At 30.1% G+C, this 21,226-nt stretch overlaps 1 protein-coding gene across 6 annotated transcripts in view; it reads left to right on the top strand.

The window, feature by feature from the left end:
* Positions 1-20,052, top strand: part of LOC111633475 (CD9 antigen-like) — a 34,974-nt gene extending 14,922 nt beyond the window's left edge. For 2 of the 6 annotated variants that reach the window (XM_023378043.1, XM_023378042.1), the window contains 4 exons: positions 7,626-7,724; positions 9,577-9,774; positions 9,847-9,930; positions 14,463-14,625. In XM_023378043.1, coding sequence (XP_023233811.1) covers positions 7,626-7,724; positions 9,577-9,774; positions 9,847-9,930; positions 14,463-14,543 — 462 coding nt within the window. In that variant the 3' untranslated portion in view covers positions 14,544-14,625. Of the gene's footprint in view, positions 1-7,625; positions 7,725-9,576; positions 9,775-9,846; positions 9,931-11,712; positions 11,810-11,907; positions 12,759-14,462; positions 14,626-14,761; positions 14,870-18,996 lie in introns of those variants that run through there. The other 4 variants (XM_023378044.1, XM_023378045.1, XM_023378047.1 and 1 more) reach the window with 4 other exon arrangements.
* The last annotated feature ends 1,174 nt before the right edge of the window (positions 20,053-21,226 follow it).

Genomic DNA, 21,226 nt, shown 5'->3' with positions numbered 1-21,226 from the left:
AGGGTAATATATTTCATTTTATAAGTACAGCTGCCTACTATACATATTATATACTGTATATATAAACATAGGTGAAAATATTACAAAAATAACATAGATCAATGTCAAGAAAAACTTGAAATAAATACTACTTTTAATATCTTTTGGTCATTGATAGAAATATCTAATCAGTTCATACAATTAATTACAAAAAACTAAATAAAGTCAATCTTTGAAGTTTTATGTAAAAATTTTTACTTATTACATTTGGTGAACATTTTATGAATAGTCTACTAAATAAAATTCTGAAGATGCCTCTTACTCTTTAACAAATAGTAATTATATCCTTAATTAAAGTAAATTTTAATTATACAGACAAACCTTCAACAACGGCTATGTGGCCGTTGTTGGAGGTTCGTCTGTATAATTAAAACTGCCTATTTGTCGTTATTGGAGGTTCAACTGTATATTGTTTCATTATTTATTATAGTATATAATAATCTATTTTTATTGTTGTACTCCGATTATCCCAAGCATAATTAAGCTATATATCAACAGATCATATATTGTTTCTATAAATGAAAATTAATTTGGTTATAAAATTTAGAAAATGTGCAACAACTACACGTTTTATTACAGCAGTACGTTTGTTATCATCACATCATTCATTATTTTCTCTTCTTACGTTTTGCACTTCCAAATTATCTCATTCTAATCGTTTCCTCGTTGATTTATGTAACAGTTTTATTGTAATTCATTTAGATTATGTCCTTCGCTAAATTTAATTTGGTTATATACTTGATTTATTTTGTCCGTGTTTTAGAATTTTATATATAGATAAATTAGAATATTATATCATATTTTTCAAATACTAAACATTTAAAAAATTTTTATTTACACTTTTTTGTAATAATCCGTGAAAAATAATGGCATTGAAAAATAATTAAATTTCAATGAAACAATTAACTTTTTTACTGAAGATTAATTTCTTTGCTTAGGAATGAGTTGAAATGAATAAGTTTTTAATTCCATTTACAGAAAATTGCTAATTATTATTTCTAGAAATAAGCTTATTTAATGCTTTCACTATTCCCATAATAAATTTATCTCAAAAAATCGGCATCGTGAAAATGTTTAAAATTTGATTTTATTTTATATTGAATTATTGTATCTGTATTGAGCTTTACAGCATTACACAATGTTGCTATTTTTGCTTAACTGCTTTCGAAAATCTTATTTGCTTAAACTTTAAGAAAGAGCAAAACTAGATATTGACACTTTAAGCCTTAAAGTGTCAATATCTAGTTTTGCTCTTGTCAATTCGTAATTTGCCTACCATAAATTTTTTTTTCGTTCATCCTGAATGTTCTAAACATATTTTTCAAAATTTTTTTTTCTATACGTTTATACTCATTTTTTTACATCTTTCAAGTTACTATTATTATTAAAAATAAGATAAAATAAGTTTTTAATTTTTATATATTTCATTTTCAACAATTAAATTAAAAATAATAATAAATAATACTGTCAAATTTTCTAATAATGGCCACCCTTAAACAGCGGCCATTCTTCAAGAACTACTTTTGAACAAACATACATGCCAAGTAACTTCCAAACAACGGACATTTTTATGTTCCCATCAATGGCCGCTGTTCAGAGGTTTGACTGTAATTTAAAATTTTAAATTTTTGCCTTTCCTAATACTGTATTTTCATCTTCCGTATTTCTATGATAATTCTATTTGGTTAGCTTATGACAACGTTCATTTAGCAAGATCATAGCTAAAACTAAAAAGCTCGATTATTTAAGCATTGTTTTATTTAAAAATTATACTTACAGAATCAGTTGAAAATAGTAAATCCGAAAATATCAAAACAATTTTTCAATGAAACAAAGATCTTCGGTATAAAATGCCACTAATAACCTATTAAATTTTTATAAGTAATGTTGTAGCTAAAGAAACGAAGAGAAAAGGTTAAAAGAGAGCATTCTAGCAATGAAACTAATCTCAGCATTTATTAGGAGACTTTCTTTGCAACAAAATATCATATGAACGGAAAAAAGGATTGTAGAATGTAGGATAATGGGATAAGGCAAAGCTAAACATGGACGATTTGTCAAGGGGTGGTGGCTCGCGGAAGACTTTCTATGACAAACTGACGCCTATGTAGGTGCTGGGAACGTGATGAAAAACCAGAAAACTCCACACGGCCAGCTTGTTCGTGAGGCTCACCCGCGACCAACTACCAATGTTCAGTGGTTTCATCCATGACTGACAAAAAGACATTGAATCAATATCTTCGTCGCTTAAAAAGCGTAATATCAATTTTAATTCTTATCAATCTTATGAATTTTAAATAATTAATAAAAAACTAAGAACTGGTTTGTGACGCCAGATTATTATCTTTAACAATTAATATATATGTTTACAGTATAATATTTGGGTTATTTCAATGTCTGTAATTATATAAATGTTCTTTTAGTTCCCCATAAAAAAACGCTGAGTGGGCATATCAAAGTGAAGCAAGGAAAAAGTAGCACAACTTAAAAGTATCCAGCTGTGATATTTTGAACAAGATTTCCCGATTTTACTGCGATAGAATCCATTTTAAGAGAAAATTCAATATGACTTTCCTCGATAAAAGCATGACCACAAAGTTTCTGTATGGCAGGATCCTGCTATTATTAGAAACCAAAGCGTGACATTCCTGACATCGGCTATAGTTAAAAGCAGCTGAGTAATGATAGTTAATGATCATAATGATACTCGAGGCAACTGTACTAGTACAATGTTGAGGATTCGAGAATATTTAACTAATAAATTTGGTTTTAGATGATTAAATAAAATATATTTATTAATTTGAAATACTTAAAATGCCATTTTTTAACAAGTGATTGTCAATCTACTCTTGATTAAAAATCGAGATAATAGACAATTAATTAACACATTACATAATAAATAAACGTGCTATTGTAAACCCATGAAAATTTATTGAAATATATTAAATTTCTTGGCTTTGTTTTAAATAAATTAAATTAAAATCTTCATTTAAAAAATCTAATTAAAACTTTATCACTAATTATTCAAAGTAAAACAAAACATTATTTTATTAGAGGGGAAGAAAAACCTAACTTGATAGAAAACGAAGGACTTTGTAAGTTCGATAACTAATGTAGAATAGGTTATTTTAAGAATTTTTAAAGTAAATTAGTAGATTTATCAGTTTAAATAATTAAAAATGGATTACTGATAGATAATCAAAATATTAAGCTACATAATAAAAGCAGCATTTTGCTGAAATGTGAAAAAATAAGAGATTAATACAATAAAGAAATATTTATCTCATTCATAGTTTTTTTTTACTGGGCTGCAATTTGAAAAAGTTGTAGCTCTATAAATTCCTACTGGCGTCCGTCTGTCCGCTCGTCTGTCTTTCCTTAATATCGAAAATGGAGTTAGATAGATGAAAGATGAGACTACATATGGAAACCTTAGGGGCAGGAGGTCCCGATTAACTATACATGAATCTCTGGTACAAACCGGAAGCCACGTTATTTCAATTCAAATTTTTTTTTCTGAAAGGAGTTAGATAGATGATCNCAGTTACTTTTCAAGCAATTGTCTGATTTCCTGTTCAAAGTTTGTTGAAAATTTAAAATTTAAAAAAAAAAAATTGAACCATATTTTTATATGATGTCATTTCCTGTATTTGATAGTAACTGGCTATTTAGTAAAAATGTTTAAAAAATACCAAATTTAAGTAAATTCTTAAATTTTTCAATCTTTAAACGCGTTTAAATATGACTTAAACATATTTTTTAATTACATTTTAAAAAAGTTACAAGAAATTAATTGAAGAAAAACACAGGATTCTTTATATTTCTTCATATTTCGTCGTTTTCACACCTCAGGGCCTTTTTTAAATGTAATTATCGTCCTGGCTAGTGTTTAAAATTTTATTAATGTTAATATTTTTAATTAGTTTAAAACATATTACCTAACGTCCTAACGTAATAAAATAAAGCTATAGTCGAATACAAGATTTTAACTATAAACGATTTAAATTCGTTTATATTTAAAAGGCGAATTCATACTTACAAATCGAATTTCATTAATCGTGACAAATTATCAAATAATAAGTGCACGACTATGCCAATGGCTTATGGTAATGCACTTTTACACAGATAAGCCCCAATAGCATTTCTAGAAAACTTTTTCTATGTGTACAATAATACTTTGAATAAACAAGCAAGACATTATTTATATTTATTTAATTTGTGTTATCGCATTTAATTATTAATTATAACAGTGTTATCACATTTCACAAATTTTAAAATGTTATACAGTATAATAGTATAAAAATTAGATTTGATTGGTTTAATGGAATAGGACAACACAATACAACGAACTGCCAAGGAGGTGTCTCCCGAGAGGACATCATATGGGAAAATGGTCCCTACTCAGGTTTGAGACACGTAAACAAAACCCGGAAAATTACACGCAGCCAGTTTGTTGGTCATGCGTGAAACCACTATCAATTACCAATGTTCAGTGTGTACTTGTTTCCACTCAGTCTGTAGTGGGTAGTAAAAATTGTCAGTTGTACGTTCAGATTTCATATCAAAACTATTATTTAATAATTAAGCATTAGTTGTTAGTTAAATTGATGATGATTATATTATTAGTAGTTGAACTAGTAGCCAAGAGAAAGTGCGAAAGTTCCTCTTAACTCCTGGTTTAATTCGTCATCTATACCAGGACGACTTCAGGAACAGGGGCCATAGGCGTTTTCTGGAGTCAAAAAGAGCGTAGACTTTGGCTTGTAAAAGTTTCGGCATATAAGTTGTAAATTAATTGGTATATCAATTCGATTAAAACGTGTTTTGTTACAGTATGATTCTTACTTACAGTTTATTTGCATAATTATTATTGTTAATAAAATGAATGCATTTTAATATAACACATTACTGTAAATTATAATCACAATAAAATTAATATGTATTTATTTTTTAGAAAATACGAGGGAAGCGGCGCATCCACCGCTTCCAATGACGGCACGCCCTGCAGTAGGCTAAATTTTATTTTCCATCCAGTTTTCTGGCTTCATCGTAAAAGAAAATAATAAGTTTCATAANCCCAAAAATATACGTATTTTGGAAATGTTAAGTCGAATTAGTCTAGAATCGATTAATTTTATGGAAGAAAACCTTTCAAACAGCCGCAGTCCGTAAACTTCACACGTGTCAAATACGTGAGCCAATCACAGCCCAAGGATTCCTACAACGCGAAATTCGTATAACGAGGAACGTATCTTCGCGTTATAGGGGGTCTACTGTATTATATAAAATAACGTTAACGTTAATACATCATTTTATACAGATTAATGATACAGATAGACTATTTACATACATTGTTCTAAAAATATTTTTCTATAAAAATTTTGACGTTTCTTGGAGAATTGTAAATGAATTGTAATCCTCCATAGTTACTATAATTATACCTTTTAGGGTGTTATGATGAAATAAAATATTATTCAATCTGTCTACAATATTTTAATCGAGTATTTTTATATCTTTGTTTTTCCAATTTTTTTTCTCTTATGTTTTCACTTGAATGACAGCGAACTATTTGCTGTCATTCATTTCTTACAGCTACAAAATTCGAAATCATTCTGAAATTGTAGCTACGAAAACTGCTGAAAAAATATTTTTTCGTGTTGTACATTATATTTTGTCGAGATAAATTCTTATATATTTTAAAAATCTATCTATTTTTTGGAGGAACATTCATCCAAGAGATGAAAGATAAAATCCTTATGAGCGTGAACAGAATCATCAGTTCATAGTTCGCTGTTTTAAAATTAATTACTTTATTCCAGTTATACTAATTTCTTTCTTATCAGCAACTTATTCCATCCTCCTGCTTTCAAACCCTCAACCACGAAACAACTCGATCCACAAGCGGCTGAGTAGATAAAATCACTTAACACTGATAGTTGGTCTTGGATTCGCGCCTCTCTTGCCATATGAAGTTTTCCGGATTTTCTTTACGGTAGTAACACCTAAACAGGGAACAGTTTACCATTAAAAGATCTACCGGAAGACATCCTCTCCTCGGCAGATCGCACACGTGTCGTATTGCCGTATAAAACAATATAAAGAAATTGCTTTCCATTGATATCTGGGTGTTTGTGCTTATTATCACTGGTGTGATAAGTCCTTATTAACGTATAAAACAAATCTAACTTTTATTGTCGTGTTCTCAACGTTTTTCATGTATCGACTCCTTTTAAGAAAACTTTTTCCATCGACCCCACTTCAATATAGTATTATGTATAAATATAGATCTATATGCAACAGCCTCTTACATAAGCTTTTCCCTCTCAAATAAATCTTCCTATATTTATTTTAGAGGGAAAAATGTGTAAAATTTTTAATGTTTTTAATTTTATCGATCCGGTTGGAAAAGCATGCCGTATACGAATAAACCAACCAAACCAGTTAGATAAATGGTTCACACCTTAACTAGCACCGCATTAAGGTGCATTCGTTACATCAGAATAATGTTTGCCATTAAGTCAACTTGATGTCATCTAATGCTTACTAATTATAAAAAAAAAGCATAAGAATGACGTCAAAGTGATGTAAAAGGGTGCTGTTCTAACGAAATGAAAGCGCTTTTCATTTTATCAAAATATTGCACACTTTTATGTCAATCTGACGTCATTCCTATACGTTTTTGAATTGCGAAATGGCAAAATCACGTCAAATAGACATGAAAATATATATTGTTTTGACAATACGAATGCACCTTAGAATGTTCATTAAATCGAAATAATTAACAATATTAAGTCTTCATACTTAAATTATCACCCTCTAATCATTATAATTTTCACGATATTCTTTGTTATAACGCTAAAAACAAAATAATGTAATTTAATATATGTATATATTCGAAAAATTAATTAGCTAATTTAAGTTAATAAAAAAACTTCTAATGCTATATTTAAGTGTATCAACAGACAACCTGAAAGTACCCAGAATAAACATAATGCTGTTAAAAAAAATAAAAACAAAAAAATTATCTTCGCTGACTAATCATAAAATTATTTAAGCAAAACTAATTATTACTTTTATCAATTTAATTAATTTTAATAAACGTAATTTATACATCTAACCAAATTGTATAAGAACTTTTGAAGTTATTTATTCGTAAACTGATATCTTATTTCTTTCGAGTAATAAATTAATTAAAATCATTATTAAATATTTAATTAATCTTTATATAGCAACAGTAATGCAGCTTTGTAATTTAATAACAATAGCCAAACCCTGAACAACGGCCACTAACAGTAATAGAAAAAAAAATGCCGTTATTTAGAGGTGGCCGTTGTTGGAGGTTCGACTGTATGAAACCCTAGAAATAATATAGTAAAAATTTATTTTTAAAATGCTTTTAAGTTCTATATTTGAAAATATTTACTTAACACATCCATTCATTTCAGTTCACTATGCTTTAAATAGATACTTATTAATTAGTCTTCAATCATCTTAACATTGTTTAAAAATGAATGATATTTATTAAGTAGATTTTAAGAATAATGTTTGTACTAAGCCAATAATTTCTGCCTTTTTTTTCGTATCAGGTGACGTCAAATATGGAAAAGAGTGTTACGGATATTCTCAAGACAGAATATGGTATTGACCAGCCATTGACACAAGCCATTGATCTAACACAAACAAAGGTAGGTTAGGAATTCATTCTAACAGCATCATAAATATAATCATAATAAATTCATAGGCATTAAAGACGTAATTAAACCACACCCTGGTCAAAGGTAACCAAAAATGTCTCCTTTAACGATGCCATTTTTACGAAAAAATGCTTAATTAAATTCTCTAAGAGTTAGTTTCAGTTTTAGTAGAAAATATATTTAAATAACGTTAATGACTAGCCTAATACATTTTTTAAATATAGTTAAAATAGTAAAATTAAATCTGTAAATTTAATTGTAATTAATAATTTCTTTTTATTTCGAGTAGGATGAAAATTGTCAATTCAATGATTGAAGATTTTCAGCTGTTCATAATATATATAGATGTTTAAAAGATTCGATTAAATTCTGAAACGATAAGGAATAGACTTAAGAAATACAATTAATCAGAATATTTTAACTACTGCAAACTTTAAATCTTTTTTAAAACTCTTTCTTCAGTTAGAAGACCTTTTTTTAGCGCTATAGATTGGTGAAGGAAGGGGTCTGACTTACCCTGGATAGACAAATTCCTCAAAACCAACTCTTACAAATTATTAATTTTGTTAGTTTTCTTATGCATTAAGAAAAAAATTCTTAAGTTTTTTGCCAAATTTTATTTTAAAAAATATATAATATAGTTTTTAACTCTGCTTTTTACTTTTTTTTAAAACAACTTATTAAGGGCCTCTCTCGAACTCTGAGACGTTCTGGCAGTAAATTATATAGGAAAAAACGTTTAGATAAAGTAATTGAGTTTATTATTATCCTGATATTTCATGACTGAATACAAAAAAAAAAAAATGTTTGTCTTTTAAAAATATAAAATTTTCTATGTTTAGTTAGTTTTCGATCCAAAGATGTTTACGATTTTCATTTGAATGTTATCAGAGTTGAATCTATACTTTTATTAAAAGAAGTTATTTGCATTTACGTTCGGTTGAAAGTAAACCAATTCGATACAAATTAAAGGTCGTTACTTCGAAGATTTTTCCTAAGGAATAAAATAGATTTGATGAATTAAATTGGATTCATCTGCTAGAATTTTAATTTCTCTTATGATATATCATTGACCTCAATCTATCCTTCTCTCTCTGTTTATTAATTAAATGGCATCTTGACCCCTTTTCCTTTACCTGTTGATACTTACAATTCTATTTTTGCACTCAACTAGACTAATATTGATTTTTAGAATCATATATATAACAAACAAGCTACTGAATATTATTTTCAATGTTACATAAATAAAAATCGAATAAATATTTATATTAAGATATAGACTATGCTTTATCTAAATCTATTGAATATATTTTAAAAATTAATTATGTTTTAACGATTATGACAGCTATTAATTTGTAATTGTATACTCGAGTCATTCTTAAGATAACAGTAAGAGTTAAAATGTTGATGAACTTAGTGTTACTTCAAATTTGGCTCTTTGTTAAAGAGTCAAGGACGCAACTAAGTTCTCTGTCACCCAGAACAAAGTAAGATTCTCTTGTTTTGCGTTGACGACACGTGATTAGTTTAGTTGATTTAGTCAGTCAGCGGCAGTGTACAGTACAGTACAGTACTGTACAGTACATGTGGGTCACCAAGGAGAGTTGCGCACAGCGCGCATCTCTCTCCCCTTACATACATTTTCCGGCATCTTACCTGACGCCGATAAATTATCCCATATAATTTATTTTTCAAATAGCCATCCTCTCGTCTAGGCGCCCTTTTACCTAGCACATCTCCTACCAGCCCCTTAGTTGTGCCCCTGCAACGAGTAATAGTTTTTTGAATATACCACGTATGTGTATATATATTAAAGTTATTTTAATTTAGTTCTATATTTTAGTTTAAATGTTGTGGAGTAAAAGGTGCCGAAGATTATTCAGAAAGCAGATGGAAAAAACAGGGAATGGGCAAAGGTGACAATATCAGTAAATCTTGTTGCGTTCTATCAAATATGGACGATCCAGAAGCCTACTTAAATCCTCATCCCATTAACGAAACGTTGTGTCAGTCCCAAACTGCCGATTACGTTCACACAACGGTAACATTTCATCTTTCTTCTTAAAGAAATATAATATGATTTACATGAATAAAATAATAATATTTTTTTCAGCCATGTCTAGAAAAATTGGAGAAATTTATTAAAGAAGAAAGTTTTCTTTTTATGGTTATTGGGTGTGGAATTGCAGCTTTAGAGGTGAGTGACGTATAATTTTCAAGACAAATTATTACTTTGAGGAAATTACAAACGTTCAACAAATTAATGCAAATTCAATTCTAAGTGTTATTCTATAAATAGTAAATGAATAAAATATTACACATAAGAAATTATTCTAATTTTATTAGCCTTATATTTTATAGTAAGTACAGTATTTTAAAATAATTCGTGGTTAAGTTCTATTAATTTACTGCGACTAATTATTACATATACAGCCCAACCTCTAAACAACGGCCACTGACTGGAGTATAAAAAGTGGTCGTTGTTTGGAGGTTATTTTGTATGAATTTTTGTTAAAATAAAAAGTTCCTAAAAAATCGCCGCTGTTTGGAGATGGTTGTATTGAGGAGTGGCCGTTATCAGAGGTTCGATTGTATATGTCATTATTATTTCATCTTATAAATATTAATATATTGTGTAAGATTAAATTAATTTTCGATTGAAGATAAAATTTTCTTTGTTAAACTTCGAGAAACTTAATTAGGGAATTCTATATTTAAAATCGGAAAGCACTCGCAATTATGTTTATTTTTCAAAATGAAAACTTCAATTCATTTTTTATAGAGTATAGTTAAATTCAATTTAACATAGTTATTTGTTTCTGAAAATGGCATTAAATCGAGTGTGCCGCTTTCTCAGCAATAACAATGATGTAAAGAGGTTTACATACAAGTTTCATATTGGAAGTTTGAAACTCACGTGATTTTTGCAATCCAAAATTGTACTCTTAGAAATTCGGTGATGTTGAAAGGATCTCTATTTAGTAGTTATTGGAGCTTTACGAGGATGGCGATATCTAGAAAGGTGTTATTAGGAAGTTTGAATATAATTAATGAGGTAAACACATAACTTTTTGCATAAATTTACCAGAAATTTTAACACTATATCCCGATTCGACCCGATGTTCAGAGCGGTAGGCTGATGCCTTAACCGCATCGGCCATGGGTTCGCTTCACCAATGAGCTGGCCGCGTGGAATTTTTCAGGTTTTCTTCACGAGTATAACACCTAAAAAGGGACCAATTTTACACACAAAGTCCTCCGGGGAGACAGCCCCTTTGCAGATCGCCTACATGTTACGTCGCCATATTTTATCGAAACAAACACATCCAGCCATCTTGCAAACCCGCTTATAATTGCGGCTCCCGTTACAAAACCACACAAATTGCATTATAAATAATTTCAAACAAGTAAATTATTGTTTTTATTTGAATGATTATGTTTTTACTCTCATAATATGATTCGTTTATTTATCATATCTATGCAACAGGTGTCACAGGTCTAATAATGTTTAGTCCGGTCCTAGTCCTGAATGTCAATTCCCTCGAATAGAGAAAAACACTTTCTGATAATATTAATTAAAACAATTATTTGTTTATAATGAAATTTTGTTTCAAAACTAATTAATTGTTAAATGATTTTAATGTCTCGCCAGCAAAATGACTGTGCAGTAAGTAATTCTCGATCTGGATCAATAATTTTACGAATAAGCATAGAAGTTGGATTTTGTTCCTCTCTTTAAAATATGAGAGCTATTGCCATAGCCAGATTTAGGCTTGTGGCGCTATGCTGACAATATATGAGACCCTTCCTCCTTCATCAAATAATAATGGGCATTATGTTATAAATTGTTTTTATGAATAGGACAAGGCATTGAGATCGATTATATAATTAAGCTGAGCTAGACTATCGATAAAAAAAATTCCAAACAACCAAATCCAAATTATTCGCGTAAATTATAAAACTTAAAAAATTCTTTCAGATGGTGAAAAGTATTCATATATTCAATTCTCAGAAGTTATATTTACAATTTTAATATTTCATGATCGACCAGAATTAGATTGAAGAGGGCAAGCAGGGTATTTTGTTTAGTTGCAATTTTTCTGATTGTTAAAAATTTTTAATATTATTAATTCAATATTTTGATTTTTTTATTAAAATTTCATTTATTTTTAAGAATATATTCTGAATTTTAAAAATTAGTTCAGATAATGGAAAGAAAACCAAAAAGTCATCATTTATCATAAATTCAAAATGACTAGACAGGTTTGGTGAATACGGCACACAACACGAGGGCGATGTGCCAAGAAGGATGTCTCCCAGGAGAACTGTTTATGGGAAACTGGTTCCAATTTAGTTGTTACATACGTGAAGGAAACCAGGAAAATCTCAGGTGGCCAGCCTGTTGGAGAGAAGCGAACTCACGACCACGACCGGTGTTCAGTACATTTATCCATTCGGCTACATTCATTCTGGTAGACTCGAATTCAAAACGAAATTGTGATCAACGAATAGATACAATAACAAAACATTGTTTAATTATAATATTCCATTTTGAATTTTTCCGTCCTGTGAGCACTTTTTTAAAACTCTTTCCGCCCTACGGGCACTAAGAGGGCCTGTCTTCGACATATTCAGACGGACCACCATCCGAAAAATTCTTGGGAATTTTTCGATTCGTCCGAATTAGATCTCGAGTTCTCCAAGAGCGGTAGGCTTCTACCTCGACCGCTCAGCCATCCGGCGGTCTTCTGTGAGACCTAAGATATCCGCAAGACGGAAAGAACCAGACTTACAATGGGAGAAATAGGTGGTGAGAGAGTCCTAATATATCCCAGACAAATTGCCCGTGAAAAATTCTCCCCGGATTCGACCCCGGCTCCCCCAGAGCACTAGCTTGATGCCTCGGTCATCGGTCGTCTATATTCCATGATAAAAATGTTACATTAAAAAAAATACATCGTATACTATGCGTATTGTTGCTAAATGATATAAAATTATAAAAAGAAACTATTTAATATAAATAACTGTGTTAAATTATTTAAAATAAATTGTATTTTCTAAACCATAAAATAACTTCTAGCGCTTATCATTATCAAAATAATAATACATACAATTGATTTTTATTAAAAGAAATATATGTAAAATGATAACAGTTATTATTATTAATTGACATATCTTAAAAGTAATCTCTACAATATCAAAATAAAAATTTAGGTTTGTAGTATAATTCCTTTCCAATAGTCACACTTCGATAAATAACTGTGATGTTATTAGCCCTGAACACTTATTTTTGCTTTGTTATTTATTTCAATTGAATGAGTCAATGACCCTTTTATGTTAGTTTTTTTTGTAAAATTTTTCTCAACAAATAACAATTGGATAATTTCATTGTATTACCATCATTTTTATTTACTTTTTTCGAAAAAGAGGAGCAGACATTTTTATGTTCCTCTTCTATAAATTTTTAAATAAGAGTTAGTACTCTGTTTAAAATCAACTAAACTAACCTAAACTAAAGACGATTTCTTGTTACACACGGACATAGAATCAATGTTGTAAAGAAAAGTAGTTTATTCATAACGTAAAAGTAATTAGTGCTATACAGGTAACCCCCGTATAACACGGAAGTTAAGTTCCAAAAAATTGCCGTGTTATGCGAATCCGTGTTATACGAAACAAAGAACTAGTGCGAAAAGGGAGGTTAGGTTCCAGAAATTAAAAAACATGTTGTTAAATACTTATTATTCATTTTTTTCATAGGTAAAATACTTATTTATTATTTAAGCAAATATTTTACCAGAGGATTATTCATTTTATATGATGATCTCAGCGTGAGCATCATCAACTGGTAACAGTTTGTGGGTGCGTTCGTTAATAGCGGTCGCTCTGCAACAGCAGTGCGCTGCCGTTTGTAGGCATTTAGGAACGACGATGAAAGAAAGATGGCGGCGCCCGCATTATCGATAGTATTGTGTGGAGGAATCTATAATTCTAAAATGAGCTTTTAGAGACAAAAGAAGGGTCCCAATTGTATAATTTAACCATTAAATGAATTATTTGTTGAAAGAGCATTCAAAGTAGCCACGAAAAAAATTAGAATGCTCGTGCGGAGTTATGCGGAGGTATAAAAGAACGCACCCTTTATTACATTTTATGTTGTACGATGGTTTTACCCAATTCCCGAATCGTGTTATAGTGAACCCGTGCTATACGGGGTATGTTCCCAATTCTCAAACCATGTTAGAGTGAATCCGTGCTACAGAAGTGCCGTGTTATACGGGGGTTACCTGTATTAACATTGAAAAATGTTGATTTTTTATAGCTGGAGAAAATGGAAGAATAGCTAAATCCTAATCTTAAGAATAGAAAAATTAGGGGAGATCGGGGCAACTTCGGCAAGCGGGGCAAGTTTGTCAAGCGCTTTTTTTAAAAAACAAATTAAAAGGAGACTTTGGTTATAGGTTAGGCAGTTGAGTTTTATTAGTGGCTTGTTGAGTGTAGNATGGTAATGCACTTTTACACAGATAAGCCCCAATAGCATTTCTAGAAAACTTTTTCTATGTGTACAATAATACTTTGAATAAACAAGCAAGACATTATTTATATTTATTTAATTTGTGTTATCGCATTTAATTATTAATTATAACAGTGTTATCACATTTCACAAATTTTAAAATGTTATACAGTATAATAGTATAAAAATTAGATTTGATTGGTTTAATGGAATAGGACAACACAATACAACGAACTGCCAAGGAGGTGTCTCCCGAGAGGACATCATATGGGAAAATGGTCCCTACTCAGGTTTGAGACACGTAAACAAAACCCGGAAAATTACACGCAGCCAGTTTGTTGGTCATGCGTGAAACCACTATCAATTACCAATGTTCAGTGTGTACTTGTTTCCACTCAGTCTGTAGTGGGTAGTAAAAATTGTCAGTTGTACGTTCAGATTTCATATCAAAACTATTATTTAATAATTAAGCATTAGTTGTTAGTTAAATTGATGATGATTATATTATTAGTAGTTGAACTAGTAGCCAAGAGAAAGTGCGAAAGTTCCTCTTAACTCCTGGTTTAATTCGTCATCTATACCAGGACGACTTCAGGAACAGGGGCCATAGGCGTTTTCTGGAGTCAAAAAGAGCGTAGACTTTGGCTTGTAAAAGTTTCGGCATATAAGTTGTAAATTAATTGGTATATCAATTCGATTAAAACGTGTTTTGTTACAGTATGATTCTTACTTACAGTTTATTTGCATAATTATTATTGTTAATAAAATGAATGCATTTTAATATAACAGTGTTTAAAAAAATATCCCTAGACATTAAATTGGATTGATAGGATAACACATGGACCATCTGCCGAGGGAGAGTGCCTCTCGGGAGGACTGTCTATAGCAGTGTTTCTCAACCTCTAATGAATCGTCGCTCCCTTCAACGTAGTATCGCCCCCTTGACGGGTCAAAAAAACCCTGGAATTTTTTGAGAAATGGTCTGTCCGTACATGTCAAGCCCTGTCCCTCACCACTGGGTGCCTCATTGTGAGTCTAGCAAAACCCAAAATGGGCTTGCTAAAAAAAGAAGCCTTATAGTAACTACAGGACGGAAAGAGTTTTAAAAATTCCTATTGATCAATTTTGAATAGCCTCCGAGTTCGTCTGTTGCAATTGAAAATATAGTATAATTTATTCGGTCTGATTTACTCAGATCTTGCAATTTTTAAATCGTGTGTAATTATTGACATGTACTGTACAGTACAAACATTGACTTCAACGTAAAATGTTACGATTTTCAAGGAAATCGTACTATGTTCCCTTTCCTTTTATGCTTTGAATTTTATTTCGATTTTTTCATAAAAGAGCAAGATTGTAAACAAGATTGTTATTGTATAATTTATTGAAGAGGAACAGAAAAGTGTAAATAAAAATGATGGTAATATAATGAAATTAGTTGAACTTTTAAATATCTCTCTAGACAGCATTGGATAAAATACTTACGATCATCAAGTATTTAAAAAAAAATAAATTATAAAACAATTATCAATTAGATGAATGAATATGACAATGAACATATGACAAAAGAGGCGTATCGTGGATTAGTAGATACAGTATATGAATTGTTCGGAGAACAATTCATATACTGTACCTACCGACATGTATAGTTCTATAAACTGCTCCGAGAACAGCTAATTTACAATACATCTCTGTATGACAATATTTATATTAATTAAGATTGTCCAAATTTTTCAAAATTGTCTTATAATTTTTAATTGATAATAAAATATTGTTTTGCGTATAGAAAACTATTGACACGTAGGACAACAATTGTGAAAATGTTTGGTTCTATATTTTTATTTATTTTATAAAATTATATTATCAGCTAACTCAAAATATCATTAAATAAATGACGCTTTTGAAAAAAGTAGTTTCCTTTACAGCAGTTACTTTTCAAGAAATTGTCTGATTTCCTGTTCAAAGTTTGTTGAAAATTTAAAATTTAAAAAAAAAAAAATTGAACCATATTTTTATATGATNAGAATTAAATTGTGCCATGTTTTAAATCTTGATTAATAAATTTACAACAATTTTTATTTAATGAAAAGCAAAAATTGTTTGTACAAGTTCAAGCCAGTTTTTAAGTAGAAATGAGACAGACTAGAATCATATTGCTCCAGAATAAATGATATAAAATTCCATAAACATGGAATAGGTAAATGTCATTCGACTGACATTTTTTCTGACTAAATTCAACAATTTTAAACTATTAACAAGTTCTTAAACTGCACACTTTACTTGTGCATGGTGTTTTCCTTTCAATTTTATTGCTAAAAGTGATGAAAGATTTTTTTTAACAGTTTTACTGATTGTCAAATGAATTATACATACTGTATTTGTACATATGCCGATCACTTTGTTCTAAAATTCATCATATAATTGGAACATTGACATATACAACTTCACACCATTTATTAAACATTAACTAACGAAACAACATAAAATATATTAATAATTTAATATAGAAAAAATAGTCATTTTTGTGCTCTATCTTATCATTTGTACAAGGTATTGGAAAAGGAAGCAAATGTTTTGTAATGTAAACATTGCTGTNAGAGAAGAAAACCCGAAAACTCCACCAACCAATCATTTCACGAGACATGAATCCGTTTGCTACTAGTGTTTAGTGGTTTTATCCACTCAACTACTGGTGGGCTCCAAGGTTTTCAGTTTCAGAAATGCATTATTGATATTCTGAAAATGATTTCTAAAACTAATTATTCTCTAACATTTTTCTTAAAGATTAATACTTAAATAATAAATTCATATCGCATTTCCATCTTTTCTACATTGATTCTGTTTTTTAAAACTGATTATCGGTTTTTCAATTAATTGCTTTTAATACTACAAAAATAACAACCGCAAATCAAGTAAAAGTGAGTCACCTGAATGTTGACAGCATTTTTAGATTAAAATTATCTGCTTGAAAACTAAAGTATTGATATTTTCTTCATTTTAGTAAGTATCTTCCGTTATCGTTTACTAAATATTTTAGTATTTTTTATATTACTTCTCACTTTAGAAATTTTTCGGAAATGATCAGAGATAAAGGTATATTGCAAAGGAGTGAATTTATCGAAATTTTACTTCTTTCGAAACCTTAAACAGAATTTTTGAATTGAATGATTGTTGAATTAAAAGGGAAAATATTCTAGTTTTCAGAAAAGTTTCCAAAAACTTTTACAGACCATAAAAATTTAAGATTTTTTTATGTTAATAATCTCAATAAAAGTAAAAAGTTGCAAAAAGTAACGTACTGTACGTTATACAATATGGCTTCCTTGGACTGCAAAGAAGGTTCGGATTTATATCTTGTCCCACCAAGTTATATATTCTATATTGTTCTGAACGGGAAGACTCAGATTCGATTTTCTCCAAACTGTGAAAATTTTATTTATTTATTTTTTCAATATAAATTTCAAGTTTTATGCCAAAATTGTTTTTCATATATATAATAAATGAAAATTAATTGGTTTGATGAGATACGTCAATGCAACACGCGAGTAATCTGCTGAGAGATCTACCCCTGAAGCATTTTCTGTAGGAAACTATCACTTATTTTGGTGTTAGACATGTAAATAGAACTCGAAATATTCTACGGAGCCAGCACTGAATATTGGTAGTTGGTCCCAGGTTCAGACCGGATCGACGGATCAGGCTCGAACCCGGGATCAACTACCAACGTTCAATAGCAATATTATATGATTATAAATGTATGATCGTAAATGTATTGAACTAGACCAGTGGTTCCCAATTAGTTTTTCCTGCGTACCACTTCAAGAAAGAGCTCAAACTCGCGTATCCCTTATAGCAGAAATTCATATTAATCCATACTATTATAAATTCGAAGGTATTTCTGTCTGTCTGTCACCTTTTCACGTCTAAACCGCTGAACAGGTTTTAATAAAATTTGACACAGAGATAGCTTACATGTTGGAGATGGACTTAGGCTACATTTTACTGCGAGAAAATATCTTACTCCCACGATAAAATTCGATATAATGCGGGCGAAGCTGTGGGTAGACAGTAAGTGATAAATAGAATAAGTTTTTTTTTTACATTTATTACCTTTAAAATACAATTCTAATACAGTAATAATGAAAATTAATTTTAACGTGACAAATGTGCACGATTTTCTTTGCACAACTTTGTAAAATCTGGTTGCTTTTTGGTCAGCTTCAGTCTCGAGTCATCTTCGAGTTGAAGTCAGTGACGATGTTTAGTTTTCACGTTTGTCATGGCCGAAAATTTGCTCTCGCAGAGGTATGTTATGCAAAATGGTAGTAAATATTTTATTGCTGCTTCACTGACATGATAATAATGATAATTGTACAATTTTTATTTCTTGCGTAAGAATTTAGGTATTGTCACAAATGCATTTTTTTAAGAATGAAATTTCGAGAATATTTTTAGTTATAAATGAACGAATTTGTGCATTCCACATTGTGTTGTAAATTGCCGAATTTTTGATGGTCCAACCTTATTTTTTTGATTGTTTCATCTCATGCATTTAAATTTTAAATCGGCCGATTTTAGATTGCCGCGCGTACCCCTTCATGCAATTTCGCGTACCCCCGGGGGTACGCGTACCACTAATTGGGAACCACTGAACTAGACCAATAAAATTTTAGTTATCAAACAATTTTTAATATAAAATATTATTTTTATTCCATACACTAAAATTACATATATTTACATTTTTTTCAGATTTTTGGAATGATTTTCTCTATATGTCTGTGCAAAGAAATCTGAAAAGGAACCACTCCATAGACTTTCATCATTCATTAAATATTGTTTTTCTTTGCATTTAAAGAAGGCCATTGATGAATATCTGACTATTACCGATCCTGAAACATTATAATGAAAGATTCTGAAGTTCATCTCATGTTGACGTTTCAAGTGTTTTATCTGTAGAGCCAGAAATGAATATGTACAGATTTAATGTGTGTCATTGATCGTTTTAAAACTAAAGAAATTATATCTGGTTGATTTTAATGTAGTTCGTGCATCATACTTATGCCTACAAGTGTTAATGTTGAGTATTGATACTTAAAAAATGTTGAATACTATGTTTCAGTTTGGGCAAGTTGCAACAAACAATCGTAAATTCATAGTTATCATTTTAATCATCGTGATTTTAAGGTGGATCTTAGTTTTTGAATCCTAGGATCTAATTCTACAATGTCAAGTGCTCAAGAGCGGTTACTTCCAATTCACCTCGCGATTTCATGTAAAACAAAACTTGAATAATATTGCTTTTCACTCAAGCTTTAAAAAAATGAAATTTCTGAAATTTTTCAAGTTTTCAAATGTTTTAAGACATTATTTACTAGAAAAAAATAAAACTCACTAAAAATATTCATGAACTTGAATGGTTCTGATGTAAAAGACGGTAAGCGTCACAATGATAGTTTTCAGAAAATGGAAAAGTTAAACATCTTAAGAAGTTTTCTGTTTTGTTTCTTCAATCAGAATAAAGTGCGTGAAATAGTTAAAAATTGCATATAATATTTAAATTGAAATACATTGCTGTTTAGTTGTTAGCACGTATTTTATAATGTATAATGGAAATGGCACTTACCATCATTTAACACCCGAACCCTTCATTTATAAATGGAAAATCGCTTTGCCATTGTTTCATGTTTATTGTATAACAAATTTGTTACACGAATTTTTATTTTTAAAACATTGCTCTTGTTGTCAGTGAAATTTTAACTGGTTGTTGTGAGATGTGAATTGCATGAAATAAAAAGATATCGTTAATTGGAAGAATGAGCGTTTATGTTTGCATTTCTATATACTTCCACTTCGATAAAATAGTAAAATATATCAAAATATATTTAATACAAAATATATATTTATATTCGGAGTCGGATTTATAAACGGGTCTACTAGAGTCTTGACCCAGGGCGCCAAATTTTGAGAGGCAAAAGTTTTGAAACTAATGCCTTATTTTCTCATTAGTGTATGAACTTATAATACATTTCTATCGGAATAACATTTCAAATATTGATACATCAAAGTTACAATAAAGTGATACATAACCGGTACCTTATTGTACAGTACCTAGGCAGTTGAGGCACTAAGCTTCGGAGCTTCTAGGCACTATTCCTTGAAACTCCAAAATTGAAAAAAATAAATAAATAAAAATAAAATTTGAAATGATAAAATTGCTTTATTATAATTTATAAATAATTCTATAGCTACAACTAGCTGTTACCCGCGACTTTGCCCGCGAGGATTTTGCAAGCAAACCCTATTTATATTCAGTATTTCAACAACCATAGTAATTGTTATATAACACCTACCGCTGAGAATGATGAGAATTGCTGAGAATCAAACGAACTATTTTCAATTTGATCAATTTTCTGAAAGGTTTACAATCGTTCTATAATCGAGACAATATGCAATAACAAATTCGAATTTAAAAAGGTTCGAACATTTGGTTAAAAAATCAAAATATGTAAAGATGTTTATAACAATGTCTGAAATGTTATCAATTTAATACACCTAAGTAACTCAATGAAAACTAAACGTAGTTGAAAACAAAAAATAGTACAGTAGAAGCCGTTCTTCAGATTAAGCCTTAATCCTCTCCCTCTGCCCCCCGCGGGGGAATTTTGAAAAATCCCTTCTTAGTGCGCGTTTCCATGACGTACCCTAACTGTGTACCAAATTTCATCTCTTTAGGTTCAGCGGTTTGCTATGGACGATGATGAATCAGTCAGTCAATCAGTCAGGACAAGTAATTTTATATATTTAGATTAGACGTTATTAGTTTATGATATCGTATAATTATGTAGAAGACCCCCAATATCCGTACTTATGGGCCATGGAAAGTCTTAATTTACAAATTGTGTCTTGTAAATTTTAACGTATGGTATATGAAACTCGGACAGACACCAAAGCTTGCTGGCTCAGGGCACCTAAAACTCTA

The sequence above is a fragment of the Centruroides sculpturatus genome, unplaced genomic scaffold, assembly GCF_000671375.1.
Source record: "Centruroides sculpturatus isolate CEXI.00-Female unplaced genomic scaffold, Cexi_2.0 scaffold618, whole genome shotgun sequence".
Classification (NCBI taxonomy): domain Eukaryota; kingdom Metazoa; phylum Arthropoda; class Arachnida; order Scorpiones; family Buthidae; genus Centruroides; species Centruroides sculpturatus.
Note: the sequence above shows the minus strand (reverse complement) of the source record. Positions and strands in the feature narration are given on the sequence as shown.